Raw genomic sequence first — 16,728 nt, 5'->3', positions numbered from 1 at the left:
TAGCCACCCTATCATCGTGCATTCATAATTACTGTGGAGAAAAGCTGCGGAGACACAATGGAGGGTTGGATGGATGCTCCGAGATGGCACTGCATTCAGGAAGGTTAATGGAAAAGCATAGTTTTGCTAATGAGCCCTTTTCTCGAGAGAAACTCAGAGATAAATCGCTGTGATAATACAAAGCATTCGGCTGTCCTGATGGAAAAAAAAATTGAATTTGTAGAGCTAGAGAGCTAGCGATCAGAAAATTGTGAGCTTAAATCCCAGGACTGCTAAAGAAATACTGTTGAACCCATGAGCATGACCCTCAGACCTCAATTACTAGTGCTTATATTGTGTCCTACACGGATCAACCTTACTGCTATATAAATGGATAAAATACACAAAAATACACACCTCATTAAACATTTCCACCACAGAGCAGGGAAAACTGACATGATGGAACTGTTGGGAAGAATTTGTGGCTGGTATGTGGATAAAATGAAATAAAAAAAAATAATTGAATATGGTCAAATAAAAGAAGTACTTTTAAATCTTAAGTTTTTTATTAATTAAATACACCATACTAGAGCCAATGTCTCTGAAAATATCACAAATAGATTTCTCTCTCATTCAGCATTTACAAGTGGACAGCTATGAGCTTCGTTGCCATGGTTTCAGGTTCCGGTAAGGGGCGGGGTCACGTGGAGGATGTACGGCAGCCACGTTGGGACAAAAACATTTACATGCATACATACGTGATAGTTTTACAAATACACCAAGAGTGTTCATGATTCGATTTGCACAAAAAAAGCCACAGATACTTCTTGGAACCCAGTCTTTTAGATTCTTGAATCACCCGAAAAAACGAAACACATTCCCTTTACAACATTTAAAATATAGAACGCGTAGATAGCGTGTTGAAGAAAAAGAGAATAGATAAGGAATTAAAGAGGGAAAAAAGAAGTAAAAAGGAAAAAAAACAGTCTGTTTTGCCTCTGTTAATTATCAAACAAACGTAAGAACTGCGATTCGAAAAGCTGCAGCTGATTAGCTTCATTTGTCTGACACTCTCCTTTTCTCTTTCTTTTGCTTATCCAAAATGTCCTTCTGCTTGATCTAGTTCTCTTTTCACTCTCTCTGCCTCCCTCTCTCTTTCTCTCTCTCCTTTTTACTGTCTTTGAGTCCCACAGGGTCTGATCGGTCTCCCATAAGTCACGGAGTCCTCAAATTTCCATTGGAAGCGCTGCAACGCTGGGAATCCGCCTACAATCGGGGGTCAGGTCGAGGAGGGGGACTGGGTGTAGACAGGAATTGTGAGATGTCGTAAGGGGTAGCTGGGGTAGTACTGCGACTCCGGAAGGAAATAGGAAAAGAGGGTGGGGCGGCGGTCAGGTCAGGACTGAGAGATCTTCAGTGACAATGAGCAAGGGCTGGAATGAAGGCACACATCCCGCTTTGAGCAACTCCTCCCTTTTAACACACCTGAGAGAGAGAGAGAAAGAGAGAAAGAGAGATGATAATATGTATTAGACTCACACAGAACAGGGCAACCATTATTCCAAAGTAGGCCAGTGTGTAGCAGATGGGCTAAATTACAACCAGACAGCCATATTACTGCTCTAGTTCTAACAAAAAACAGCAAGCTTTCGGCTTTTAACTTCAAGAATTCACATTTTCAAAATGGTATGATCTCAGATTCTTTTGGGGCCCTATGTTCACAATCACAACTCACTCTCTCACACACACACACACACACACACACACACACACACACACACACACACACACACACACACACACACACACACACACACACACACACACACACACACACACTCTCACATGCTCACTCTCATGCACTCTCTCTACACACACTCTCTCACACACACACTAACACTCTCACATGCTCACTCTCATGCACTCTCTCTCACACACTCTCTCACACACACACTCATGCACACTCTCACACACACACTCTCACACACACACTAACTCTCTCACATGCTCACTCTCATGCACTCTCTCACACACACACACTCTTACGCATACACACTCTCACGCACCCTCTCTCTCTCACACACACACACGAACACACTCACACACAAACACACTCACATACACTTACACACACATGTTCATGATGATGATGGTGTTAGTGTGGGAGAGCCTGGCTGAAATATTCAGGATATTTTCATAACCTCTGTTACATTATTAAGCGGTCTGGTTATAAGTGATATTGTGAGCTCCAAACAAACATAAACATAGTGTGTATAGCGCACTGACATTTTCATAATCATATCCCGTTACACTTCTGGTCAGTTTCTTTATTTTTCTAAAGACGCACCTTATTTTAGCCGACGAACTTACTGTACATTTTGTGTTAGTTGAGTTTTGCAAAGATTTCACATAATCCTGAACATATCTGTATTGAGGATTTCACTGTCTGGATGATTAAAGAATAAAGATATTTCCTTCCATTTGAAAAAAAAAAATTATATATATATATATATATATATATTTCTCTGTGTGTGATTTGGTAACAGCTTAGAACAAATAAAGCTTCACAAAAAGGTCTTAATTCTCAGAGCTAAAGTGGCACAAAGGTAATGACCAACAATGAAATATGCAAATAAATAAATAAATAAATAAATAAATAAATAATATGTAGGAAAGAAGCAGATCCTAAAAGTCAGTTATACTCCAAAATATCTTTCTACACAATTCTGTGTCAAATGAAGGAGGTGTTCTGTACTGGCAGCTCTGTTAAAGCACCCGCTTAATTTATTGATCGGCGAGGCTTTGGAAACCATCTGCTGCCCTATTTCCTCCGCATTAACTCGAAAGAACGTTTTATGAAGTTAGTCTCTTTTTGTCTCGGTTTTGAGCAGCGCTTCAGCACAGCCCCCAGGGTGCACGGCTTCTGCGGAGCAGAGCAACAGGGACAATTAGAGGCACGTCTAAGCAACGGCGCTCTGCTTTCACAGACAGTCGAGCCCAACTTCTTTCTTCTCTCTCTCTCTCTCTCTCTCTCTCTCTCTCTCTCTCTCTCTCTCTCTCTCTCTCTCTCTCTCTCTCTCTCTCTCTCTGCCGTTCCTTTTGTTTCAAACATTCGAGGGGCAATTTTCTTCTCCCTTCCTTCCTCAAGTTACTAGGAGGGTTTCAGTCTATTAGTAATTGCACCCCCCCCACACAGACACACACAGACATGCGCGCACGTACACACACACACACACACACACACACTTTCGGGGGGCTAATTAAGGAGAAGGCAGGGAAGGTTTGGCTCCCTCGGGCTCGGCCTCAGCATGAGAAAGGTAATTTGTCTGTCCTGAACAAAGAGATTAGGGAGAAGCCAGGAAGCCCACTTAATAAATGAGCATCAAATGTCCTGAGCTGCCGACATGCACGACGCCAATTATGTCGCCATGAAATCGCAAATAATAAAAACATTGGCGGCCAGACGGGACCTCATATTCACTGAAGTAGAGGAGGCTCACGGCTACTCTCAGACTCTCCTGTTACAGCGCTTCTGCATAGATTTCATGCCGTAGTTCACACAATTTTTAGGAGCTGAGGCGATCACTTTGGGGCTCAAAGTTCCTTCAGAGTGGACGAGTGCAGTATTGAAGAGCTTAGACTTACACACTTCATTGTATCTCTGCTATCTAGAACTCTATTGCTGTGCTGAAGCCCATAATAACTCAATACTCTACGGCATCATTCATCTCAAGCATCTGCTGAAGATACTTGGACATGTCGCTCTTTTCTCTCTCTCTCTCTCTCTCTCTCTCTCTCTCTCTCTCTCTCTCTAGTGAGCAGCGAGAGGTGCCTGTGTGTATTTAAGACTTCTCTCCTTGCTATAATTAAAGCAGCGCAGCCAATATTCAGATTGCATTTTAGCATTAATAATTCAGCTGTTTTCACTACAATTGATGTTGCGCCATAAATAAACAATGAGGCCTCATATTTACCGCTGCAGCCGTCGAGCGGGAGGAGTGAGAGAGGGAACAACGGCTTAAGCAGACATTTCAAATTAAGCTAGATAATGCAAAGGCATTCAATTTGAGACACGCTGCCCTCTTAGCACTGATTTGTAAAAGTGACGAGCTCTTAAAAGCCTTCTGATGGAATAGCGAGCTTAATGGAGCTCTTTCCTTCATGCCCTCTTCATCTCTTGTCATCTCAGTCTCTTCTTCCTCACTGGTCTTTTTCCTGCACTCCTTTTTCTAGGCTTTCTGCCCCCTCAGGCTGCCCTTGTTCTCAGTTCTGCCTCCTTTCCTTCTCTTTCTGGGAGGTGAAACACACACACACACACACATACACACACACACACACACACACACACACACACACACACAGACTCGCACCCACCCACACGTCTGCCCCGTCTATGTATCGATACTCATTATGTGTCACTAAGCTGCTGCTGATACAGTCAGACGGCGATGAACTCTGCGGTTACACACTGTCCCAAAGGCCAGAGCAGGAATTACATAAATCTCTCATTTTATTTATTACTAGCTTAGCATGCTGCCTGGAAGGACTGAAAACCGAGGTCATTACAGTGAGATTACAAATAATACTTGCAATAACGGAAAAACGGTAGAGGAGGCACTGATGTAGAAGTGTGTCAGCAGCTGGTGGGTCACAGTGAATAAGAAACTAAAAATAATAAGAAGAATCATTTAACGGTTTAATCGTTAATTTAATCAGTAATACATTTTTAATTAACTGTTAATAATTTGGTAAATATGAATGAATAAGATTTGACAGTTCACAGAACTGGGTTTATTTATTTATTTTTATTATTTATTACAGAACTGGATTTTGGTGAAAGAAAAAAATCTATTAGGATGAAATATATTGACTGCTCTGGAAAAATATTCACAATAATTTTTAATTTGCACTCGTCTCTGTTTTATTTTTTTCTCTATTTCTGAGGGTACTTTCTCTCTCTCTCTCTCTCTCTCTCTCTCTCTCTCTCTCTCTCTCTCTCTCTCTCTCTCTCTCTCTCTCTCTCTATTTTTTCTAAATGAATTTTTTGTCCACCCAAAAAAGTTTTTTTTGCAGGATTTGATCGAACTTAATTTGTGTTGTTACCATAACAACACAAATACCAATCTCTATGACTAACAACGTGTGTGTTTCGGTAGTTACGTGGACACCAAAGTACACAAAAGAAAAAAAAACAGCTTGTGCCCGTGTTTCCAGCACTTTTTGCCTATAGGACAGAGAAAAGTGTTGTTCTTTGGCCTTGGGACAGTAAATGTGATACATATTGAATCAGAGGATGTAAAACATCCATGCAGCACAGACCAGTTGATATTCTGACCACAAGGCAATAAGTCAGGATCTGCTGATGGGCATTGGTGAGTGCTAAAAATTCAAACCTGTGTCATCAGAAACAAGGCGATCCATCCGCTGTGCAAAATTACAATTTGTCTTTAGTCAATAGGATTTAATATCTATCGCAGCTCTTGAGGCAAAGCGCAAATGAATCAATGTCATCAATACATAATCAGTCTGAAATATGGAGGCAGCAGAATCAGGTAGGAAAACTTTTTCCTTGTCTCAGTCTCTCTCTCACACACACACACACTTACCCCTATCACCTCCCCTTCCCTCATCACCCCTCCTTTCTCTCACTTAAGCAACACCGAGCTTGCGTTAGCAGTCCTCTCATTTTATGGAGCTGACATTAATTGTGACAAATTAGCTTTCACCGAGACTGAATTGCTCTTGTCTTGCAGGCCTGACCTTGGGCCTGAGGGGCTTTCGGCGAGCGACTTAAAGTGCTTTCAGATCCGCTGTCATTTTTCCCCCTTTAAAAAGCAATTCTGCTGCTGTCACGCTTCCTGTGTCGTCCTCTCTGGATAACAACCAGACGTTTAGTTACTCACAGTGACTGTAGATAAATATACATGCTAAGCTACCGGGCTTACTGACACACAGCAGTCGGGTCCATATGCAGCGAGCATATGTTAAGAATGTAAATCCATTATGCTCCTGTGAATGACACGAGACAGGGACGGAGACAGGTGTGAGAAGATCTCCCAGTCCAGAACAAGACTCACACTCGCACCAATAAGAATTAATAAGAAACGTGAATGATAAGAAAGCTGTTGTAAAAGTTTGCGACCCGCAGTGAAGAGAGTTCTGCAAATTAAATTACAAATGATAGCTTTTTAATGAGCACCAGATGTCAGATGCAGGCAACGTGCCAAAAAATATAACAGCATAATACTTAAGGACATGTTAAAAATGAAAATATTAACTTCAACTAAAAAGGGAAAAATGGCTGCAAAATAGTAGCAGTACATAAAAAAAACAATTAAATGAAATGAGATTTTTATCCAGCGTTTACAGACAAAAGCTTTTAAATAACAAACTTGTAGGAAAATTAAATAGTTGCTTTAATTGAATGGTTCAGCCAAGTGTGATCAATCAGCCAAGATGTGTCTGTTGGATGAAATGTGTTGCTTTACTTTCGTGTCCTGGTCATGAATGTGGCTAATATAGCTAAGAAGAGAGGAAAGCGTATAACTACTGTGAAGCGTTGTCTAAATCATCACAATCCTTCCTTAACAAACAGCTTGTTCATAAACCTACTGACAAAATGAATAAATTTGTCCATTTTAAAGATATAGAAATAGAAACTAGATTATTTTTAGATTTCTAACATTTCCAAAAGTACGGGCTGAAGAATAAAACAGGATTCAGGATTCCCGGCGGCTGATATTAATATTATTAATGTTTGTTGCTTTAATGACACATTTTTGTCTATTTTTTTTTATTTTTATAAATAAGTGTCTCGTACAGTTTTATACATGACATGATCTGGGGCAATGTTTTAGATAAGCAGTGCACACAGATTACCTTTCCATATTAGCAACATTTGCCTCCAGTGCAAAACTAAACCAGAAACCTTAGATAATAATAAATAATAAATCAGCACACACACCTCAAGACATTTCCGGAAAACTTGCTGTAAAACCTAAAACCGACTGACGCTCCGCAGGCAACGGTAGGACAACCTGCACTGTCACTTTAACAACCTTGCAGCAGATTAAACATTTGCTGCCGTAATTATATTTTTATATCCATGCGCACATATTTGAATACTTGAAAAACTTGCGATTGTCACCTCTATGTCTTATTTTGCACTGGATGGATATTTTTTGTAAGCACTAATTTTGCCGCCTGTCTTTATTTGAGACTTGTTTATTACCAGGTCTTATTGTCTACACTAGTATTGCACATATGGAAGCTTTGAGTCCTTGAATTTGATTGGCTACATTTCAGAACAGTAGAAGCTTGTGTACATTCCTGTCATTCCTGTCCTTCAATCCCTCAATCAGTAGTAATGACCTACTATAATATCATATGCTTTCTGTCAGCTGTGAGAAAAACAATGCAATATCTAAGTCCTCTGCTTCCTGGACGAATCGTGACATAACGCAATCCAATCTGTGCGGTTTGTGTTTATGAGACTTGTGGTGTTTGCCGGTGTTTACCTTCTGATCAGGAAGTAGTGGGTTCGTCTGCAGTGAACTCAAGTGGCCGTTCATGAGCGCTGTGGGTCTATCATGTTCGCAGAACAAGCTGCCGTTGATGTAGTGGAACCGATCTCCAGGGACAAGCCGGTTCCGGCAGGTAGAACACGTGAAACACTGGGGGAACAGACTCTCGTTACCCAAAATGCATTGCTTTAACTTTCACACAGACACACAAATGACATTTACGTCTATGTACTTTGAAAGGGAAGAAAGGTTGCTGTGTAAAATTCGTCCCCAAATTATTTATTTACAAACACAATTTCTAATTGGTAGAAATACACAAATTAGTTCTATGAGGGAATAATAATTATTAGAAGAAACCTGTTATGTTTTTTTTTAAATATATATATATATACATATATATATATTCTAGGAAATTAATACTGTAGCGGACTACAAATGTCAATGTTTCGTTCATGTTGATCATGTAATAATCTGCAGCATGCAGGGGGTGAAGACTGAGAGCTGGGTTACCTTGAGGTGATACACGTTGCCCTGTGCCCTCATGACCAGTTCACTGGCTGGGATGGACTGGCCACAAGCACTGCATGCCCCGCTGTTCCCAAATAACCTACACACACACACACACACACACACACACACACACACACACACACACACAAAAAGTTAGTAACAGTGCAGCGACAGATGGCAAATCATTTAATCATAGAAAACTATGGCCAATAGCTACTGATTTTAAACACAGAGAGCAAGAGAGAGAGAGAGAGAGTGAGAGAGAGAGAGTGAAAGCGAGAGACATTGAGAGAGAGAGAGAGAGAGAGAGAGAGAGAGAGAGTGAGAGAGAGTGAGAGAGAGTGAGAAAGACGGAGAAAGAGAAAGAGAGAGAGAGAGAGAGAGAGAGAGAGAGAGAGACAAAGGGCCTCTCAACATAACTAATATTAACAAATGAAAGAGAAAGTACCTAAAAAGTTCAACAGGCCATTTTAGAAAGTAAACCGTTCTTATTGTTCTGCGCTTTATTCGAGCATTCCGAATGGAATAAAGCAGAATTAATAATATGCACAACGTCTGTTTGACTGCCTGTTTACACTTGACTTTTATAATAAAATCCTGCAGTGAGGCTTATATCATTGAAATCCTGTGCCTGCAGCACTGGCAACACACACACACACACACACACACACACACACACACACACACACACACACACACACACAGAGGAAACAAATGGCATCTTCAATTTTTCTGATATTGGAAAATGTAAAATGGTTGTAATGCCAGCAGTCCAAATGAAAAAATCCTGTCGTGTCCTCCAAAAGCTTGTAGCGCTGCCACTCGCCTACGTATTACCTTCAGCACTCATTTTTTTCACTACCTATAATAACCTGGAACATAAGCAATCAGGACCTAAGAGCATTTGATTGTACATCTAGGGGGAGACGTAGTGCTTTAGCCATTAGGAGAGCGGCGCGTGCTCCGTTTCCATTAGAAACCCTCGGCTAGCCCGGCTTGATATATAATGTGCATGGGTTAACCTTTTCAATCACGGTGTCAACACTTTAGATTTGCTGGCGCTCATCTCTTTCATCCCTAACCCTCTCTCCCTCTCTCTCTCGGCCTCTTGATAATGAAATGCTTGCTCCTGCTTCTCTTCTATCTGCCTTCAGAGTCCACAATTTAGATTACTTCATCTCGCCGAGCAACAAACTGAATGAAATTTCGATTTGAGCCGAAAGTAATTTACTGGGATCTGGACCCATTTGTCATCATATCTCACTGGTGTTTGCTCTATCAGTGCACTTTTCCTATGCAATCAAATAAGACCACAGCATCTGACAAGCTCTGGTGGGAGGGAAGGAGGGAGGGAGGTAGGGAGGGAGGGAGAGGGCGAGATAGAAAATGTGGAAAGGATGAGCAAGGGGAAGTGGGATGTTCAGAGGGAGAGCGAGGCATAAGAGGTGCAGAGACAGAAAAGGACAACTCTGGAAAGCTCACCAAACTTACTCTGAGGAGCTAATGAGGAAAAAATCTGATGGATATTAAAAATGCAGCATAAGCGTTGATTCGGTTTGCCACCTGACTGTAATTGAATTCCTTATAAACTTAGTATGCGCAATGCTAATGTGAGAAAAGCAGCGTGATTTCACAACTCTCCTGTTTCTGAAAATCTCCCTACGCTTCTGCATGTTTTGCAGCTGCATGTTTTAGTGACAAATAAACGTGTGTCGCTTTAATATCGGCCCTCAGATAGCTGCTCATAGGCAAGCAGAGAAACAAATTTTGCTGTGGCATCGATTGGGGAGGCTCAATCAAAACTCAATTTCAAAAGTAATTAGCTCCAGCCCTGTGACAACGGCGTGCCTTCGACGCCGTAAATTGAACGGATGAGCCGTGGAAAATGTCAGAGGGATATCTTTAAATGCTGCCATTCTCCTCAACTGCCAAATGACATCTACCTTAATCTTCTGATAGTGCTTCAGCTCAGAAAGGCTTTTTCACACACTCAACCCTTCAGCACTCAACACACATCCCGCTGTTTACAGTCTTGCCCAAATTGGACAGGATTGTTGTTTTTGTTTTTTTTTTGTTTTTTTTTTAATTTCCCAGGTGTGGACATCTTTAGGAAAAACTGAGAAAACCTAGAGAGCAGGATTTTATTTTATCAGTGTGAGCTATATGTAGTGGGTTAATGATTTGACCAGGGGTTGGCTCCTGATAGTATTTGATTTAAGGGCCTGAAGGCGTTAGGTGCTCAATTAAGTCGCTATCAGTCTGCCCTTGGCCTCTAATGGTCTCTCTCTCTCACCATTGAGCTACAGTGTTAGTAAGAAGAAGGTAAAGCAAGCCTGGGTCAGTATAATTAAAGCCTGGGGACTCTTTAATTGCAGCGACACCCTTCTCGCCGAACCCGAAGCCGTTCTCTGCCTCAGTTGTTGTTCTCGTTCTCCTTTTTTTTTTTTCTTTTTTCCTCAGGCTATTCTCCTTGGCGATCAATCACACATAACGAAAAGACGGTCTTGTCAACAAGACATCACAGAATGTTGATTTATTAACATTTTCCATTGAGGAGCAGAAGGATAAAAACAGACTGTCCCGACCACGTCTGTCTTTCCTAAGAGAAATATTTGAAGCTGTCTACACTCCATCAAACGATGTCTACTGGATTTAATTTGGACGCTGGCTGTGAGGTGAATTACAACCTAGTGGAGCAATTTAGGGCCATCTGGCAAATGCTGGCCTCGTAGGCAAAACCTTTTGAGCAGAGTGATGTAAGGTAGTACAACAATGATTTCGGCATCACAGTCCATTATAAAAATGCCTCTCAACATTAGCAGCCAAAGAACCTTAAAAGCATCGGGCTGATACTTAAGCCCGGCTTTGCATAATGGCAAGGCTACATTAGAAGAGGAGATGGTGGGGGACTGAGAGCGGAGAGAGAAAACGAGAAAGACAGGAAGGGAAGGGAAGGGAAGGGAAGGGAAGGGAAGGGAAGGGAAGGGAAGGGAAGGGAAGGAAACGATATGAAATGAAACGAAAGGAAAGGCAGGGAGGGAAAAAAAAACGTAGCCAAATTACACTTGGTTAATTCAAAGTAACAGATCCAGTCCCTGGTGGATTGAAGTCCTTGAATTAATTCTGTTATGACAAATCAAGATAAACGTTTCCACTAAATTGCATGCGATTTAATTAATTTCTGAGATCCCAGGTTTTTTTTTTCTCTCACAGCCTAATAGTTCACATGCTCATGTGCTGTCACTGTGCTTGAGTAGGCTAACTTCAAAGTGATATTAAATTACCAACTATTAGATTTACCTAGCACGTTCTATTGGAAAAGTGCCATTTAATTACCTAGGCCTATTCAATTAAAGAGACAGTGCCCCCTCTCCCACTATCCAGCTCTTATGGACATGTGATTATTCACTAGCAAAATTAATTCCCCCTCCATCACATTACACTCTGTTGCCTGTACAAATAACCCACACATCCAGACACATAGACACAGACTTTAAGAAGTGCCGTCGTGTTTAGATCACGATTTGACTCGATGAGCAACTGAAAAATGCTAACGTTATTGTGTATATTACAAATCGCCAACATTTTGGCTTCAATCGTTAAGCACGGAGTCTGTCATTTTGTTATTACTTTGAACTGCACAACTTTGCACAACTTTCCATCCATATTCCTGTATGAACTGTATTGAATGTTGTGGATAATATGAACTCTTTTGGTTCCAGGTTATGAAAAATAAAACCCAAAGTAAACTTTCCATTTAACAGTCTCCTGACTGAGTGGGTAAAATGTGTAGCGATGGCGCCCGTTTGTTTCATCTGCCTGACTGAAATTAGATGGCCATCATGCCAGGCCATTCACCTCATCTCCCATTAGAGGAAATGTGATGCATTTTCACTCACAGTGTCCCAATCAATTGGCTGAGTGTTTCTGCGTAGGCGGTATTAATATAAGTCAGTCGGGATATATAACTCCATTATTTACACTGCAAGGCCAATTTAATAATCCATTACAAAAATAAGACAGGCCCCTTTAAATCCCCCTCCCTCCCAGAGGGGACTGGCCTTCGTAATAATCCCCCCTTTACCTCTTTCTCTCTCTCTCTCTCTCTCTCTCTCTCTCTCTCTCTCTCTCTCTCTCTCTCTCTCTCTCTCAAAAGCCAATTTGGTTAATTAAATGTTTTGTTTGCGATGCGGCTCTCGTTCATTTCGGACACGTCATTGGAAGCGGATCGGAGCCAGGGACTAGATCTCATTAGATAAAACCCATCAGGACTAAAGGAAAATGGAGGGGGACTCTAATTAAAGCTTTTAATTGTGTGCATTCGCTGTCAGATGTTTTCTCTCTCTCTCTCTCTCTCTCTCTCTCTCTCTCTCTCTCTCTCTCTCTCTCTCTCTCTCTCTCTATCTCTCCCTCACCCACTCTCTTGTCCTTTCCTCTTATCTCTCCTCAGATCATCACAGGCCTGTGTGAGCTGCACACTAATTACAAAGAGAAAGGTGCAGGCACTTTTTCCCCTCCCTGTTCTTTTTAATTAGGGCTGGAGGCCAGGGTCGGCTAGCACTCGATCCCTCCAGATCAGGTGCAGTGGAAAGAGTGGAGGCTCTCGCCGTTTGCACTTGTCCTCTCACTTTTTTTGCCCTAGTGCACACCTGCTCGTCACAGCCTAGCCTTTCTCAGGAAAGCTGCACTTGATCCGACTCACATCACGAGCCAAGGTAAACACTCGCTAATGACTAGATTGCCAAAGACACTCTCTCTCTCTCTTTCTCTCCCTCGCTCTCTGTCTTTCTCTTTCAATGGCAGCCTGGAAGATCAGCAGCTATCACAGATGATAGGTTAACGATCAACATACGAGGTTTGTGCTCATACGATGCAGGAAACATCCAAATAAAAATAAAAAGAAAACTGATCTTTAGTTTCAAGAAAAAAACTCTGCATGCTAAGGATATGTTTCATTATAGAAATAACCTTATAATCACTTAGATATAAGACTTACTTTTCCAAATCCAAACAATTCTACAAACGTTTCCAGAAATCAGAAAGTCTAAACTTTCCGAGTTCAAGTGCACTTCGCTTGCCCTTGCTGAGGTCAAACTGTTGAATGATTGCCCTGTCAAATCAGGCAACACCAGGTGAGTGAGACTACAGTGACCTAGCCTTCACTCCAAGTGTCAGACGGCCTTATGTAAATATTTAAAAAGGTCCTTTTCACTAATTAAATTGTCTTCTTCTGGTTCACGAACACGCCGAACGGGACACGAAAGCCCCTTTAAAATTCCTGCACACGTCAAACTCCCCCTAGCACTTGAGTTTTCTCGTGTCTTGTAAAGAAAGTGCTGCTATGGTTCCCTTCTTTCTATGATGAAAAACAAGCCCCGCAGAAAGAATCCCTTTCGTCTCAGGCTCAGCCAGCATGTCAATTGCTTGACCTCTTTCAGCGAGAGGACTTTACCCGCAACGGTTTAACGAGCACCGCTGTGGCAGAATCCGAGACACATGTTTTCAATGGAAAATCCACAGCTCTCCCTGGGACGCCCAACACCTTACGACTTTTTCCCATAATGTCCTGCACTCCTTCTCGCCATTACATTACAAATGTTATTTTGCAATCAGACTTGACGCACTTACATTAAGAGGCACTCAGTCCATTAGACTGCAATATAATATCTTATATGCTGCCTACATGCAAACATTTGCTACTCTTCATCAGGCGAAACAATACACACCCCGTCATGCATTCAGTTCAAATATCTCCGTGCGAAGTTCTGGGTGTCCCAACATGTACGGCAACACATCCCACACCCGTATACACACACAGAGTCAGGGCTGACCTGATGTAGTCATTTCTGCAGAGGATCATGCCACTCTTGGTGTAGCACGAGGTGCCGATCTCTCCGAGCTGGGCTTGGCAGCACGAGCATTTGAGGCAGCGACTGTGCCAGTAGCTGTCCATGGCGTAGAGGAGAAATCGGTCAGCGATCTTCCCTCCACATCCCGCACATCGCTTCCACGACATGGTACCACCTCCAACTGGTGCGGACTGAGCACTGCCTCCTGGGTTCACCATGGTCTTTGCTAAAACACAAACAAACATGTTAAAGCTCATCTCGGGGGGCTTTTTATCTACACTGCAGGTGTGCCACTACTCAGCGGAGGGTCCATAATCAGCCGTTCGATGATAAAAGGAATAAACTTTTTGGTGGTATTGTTGGAACTCATAACTCAGAATACATCACAATGAAAACAAACAACAACAAAAAAAAAGGTTCTGGTCTTATTAACTTCTGCCCTAATATCCACCAGTTTACTTTTCACCATAAACCAGATCATTTGGATTATAAGGACCTTTTTGGATGTCATAATGCAGGTCCATATCTCAACCTCGTTTGAAGCACTAATCTGCCCTTGATCCTTATCTAAATGCTGAGGTCGGCTCTTTGGTGATGAATGTCTGCTTGCCTGATAACATTGGGGCTGCTGGAACAATTAAAGAGGCGCTGCATGGCTTTTGTCGAGCTCCTTAAATTGCTTTTAAATAGCACATTACCCTGAGCTGAGCCATTCTTCATGCCGGGTCAATGTTTTCTCTCTGGCTAAGAGAATGTTATTGCGAATGGAGCCTGAGCAGATCATGGCCGTTATTAAAGTTGCATGAGCCGTTCACAAGTGCACATATTACACTGGGTTCTGTTTTAGTACACAAGAGAACAAAAGTGTGTTGTATTAATACCTGGAGTGTGTATACAAGTCCATATGGACACACATTAACAGTGTAGGTACTCACTAAACACTTGAAGAATGAATTCAACACTCTGAGAGGTTATTAAGGCCTGTAGGCATTGTTTGTTAATTTGTTTGTTTGTTTACAAAATGAGTGGTGGAATCGATAAACATTGCAGCAGACAAAGGCGTACAGTTTGTTAAAGTCCATTAATCCCCTATCAGAGGCGATCGCGCTCGCGCAGCGTTCCGCGCCTGCGCATTGGTGCTGCACCCGACGAGCGCGCTTCTTTTCCTTCATCTCCTTTCCAACTAATAGGCGCAATTTTCATTCACTTTATAATCTCAGATTTCATTCTCCAGTCTGAGAGCAACTATTTACTGAAAGGTAATGAGAGAGAGAGAGAGAGAGAGAGAGAGAGAGAGAGAGAGAGAGAGAGAGAGAGAGAGAGAGAGAGAGAGAGAGAGATTCAGTCTAAAGCCCATTAGTGAAGGCTCCCTTTAGCGGCATCTCAGTGCTGATCACATGTAAGAGCAGATGAATGGGAAATAGGAGAGGAAGATCAGACCACAGTTAAGTTTCATTCCTGCTTTGAGGAGAAAGGAGGGAAATGTAACTAAAAGCAGCTGAAATCTCACTATAGGCACAAAGTTGTGTTAAACACATGAGACATATAGATCTGATTAATAAACCAGCCTTTACATGCAGCCCATTCAAACCAAATAGTACACAATACTAACATGTTTATATAATCAAACTAAATCACAAGCATATACAGGAATGAAGTGTTTACATAATCTGTGTTGTGTCATTAGAGAGCAAAGGCAAGTTAAGTGTGATTTACTCTAATCAGTGGACATGAAGCAGTCATCTGTGACCTTCTAATGTTTAATCCTCACTAATGTATCCTGTTACATTACTCAGAGTCAGGAGAGTCAGGACAATGGTGTCTGAGAGGCCACTGAAAATCGCCAAACTCACCTTTCTTAATCTCTCAAATACAAAAGGCGGATGTTTCCGTCGCGCGCGGGGATTCCGATAGTATTACAGCGACGTGTGCGTTTTATACTACTACTAATATTAATAATATTACTACTACTAATAGTAATAATCTCGGAGAACCCTGGGGAAGAAAAAGTCCGGTTTTAAAGTCCAATGTTGTGCAGTCAGCTTTTCTGTGCAAAAATTACGCACGCCGACGCGCGCGCTCCGGCGCGCACACAGAGAGCCGAATGGAGTTTTCAGATTATATTTCCACTGGTGCCGTCACCTTTTACTCTTGCGTTCTTGCTTTTAACGTTGATTAAATGTCCGTGTTGTCGTTAAAAGCGATCCAGGAAAGATTCGATCATTTCGCGCGAAGCTGTGTGTCTCGCACTGTCCGTCCTCTCCAGCTCTCTGTGCGTATCTGTGTGTCTCTGTGCGTCTCTGTATGTTTCTGTGTGTCTCGCACTGTCCGTCCTCTCCAGCTCTCTCTGTGTCTCTGTGTCTCGCACTGTTCGTTCTCTCCAGCTCTCTGTATGTCTCTGTATGTCTCTGTGTGTCTCGCACTGTCCGTCCTCTCCAGCTCTCTCTCTCTCTGTGTGTCTCTGTGCGTCTCGCACTGTCCGTCCTCTCCAGCTCTTCTGTCCTACTCAGCGCTCCGCTGCGCTTTTGCTCTACATGTGTCACTGACAGGAGAGGGGGAAAAAAGAGAAGGCGAACCTAAACTGTGGATGCCAGATTGTTACTATCATCTCTTATCAAACACCGTTAAATTACTCTAGATTTCCCCTTTATAACATTCAGTGGAATTTAAAAATGTAATACCTTAGTGAAAATAGCTAACAAAAAAATATAGAATTTTGTTCATGAGTTTCAAGGCTGATTTCTTTTTATTTTTAAACGATTTAAAATAAACACTCTGGCAACACGAAGCCAAGGCGATCCACCTCTCATTATGACGGCAATCCACAGCAGCCAATCAGAGCGTGCGCATTTCTTCGAGCGAAATAA

At 42.1% G+C, this 16,728-nt stretch overlaps 1 protein-coding gene across 2 annotated transcripts; it reads right to left on the bottom strand.

Annotated features, from left to right (window-relative positions):
* Positions 1-526: 526 nt before the first annotated feature.
* lmo4b (LIM domain only 4b) lies at positions 527-16,408 on the bottom strand. 2 transcript variants are annotated; one of them, XM_047814185.1, is made up of 6 exons: positions 15,715-16,408; positions 13,844-14,087; positions 8,013-8,109; positions 7,497-7,652; positions 2,824-2,902; positions 527-1,464 (listed from the first exon to the last, which is right to left on the bottom strand). In XM_047814185.1, exons 2-6 carry the CDS (start codon positions 14,077-14,079, stop codon positions 1,376-1,378), a joined length of 657 nt encoding a protein of 218 aa, XP_047670141.1. In that variant the 5' UTR covers positions 14,080-14,087; positions 15,715-16,408; the 3' UTR covers positions 527-1,375. The 2 variants fall into 2 exon arrangements, with proteins under 2 accessions (XP_047670141.1, XP_027003113.1); XM_027147312.2 differs by lacking the exon at positions 2,824-2,902 and having other exon boundaries at positions 15,715-16,398.
* Between the last annotated feature and the right edge of the window lie 320 nt (positions 16,409-16,728).

The sequence above is a fragment of the Tachysurus fulvidraco genome, chromosome 5 (assembly GCF_022655615.1).
Source record: "Tachysurus fulvidraco isolate hzauxx_2018 chromosome 5, HZAU_PFXX_2.0, whole genome shotgun sequence".
Classification (NCBI taxonomy): Eukaryota; Metazoa; Chordata; class Actinopteri; order Siluriformes; family Bagridae; genus Tachysurus; species Tachysurus fulvidraco.
The sequence above is the reverse complement of the archived record's forward strand: the minus strand, read 5'-3'. Positions and strand labels throughout refer to the sequence as shown.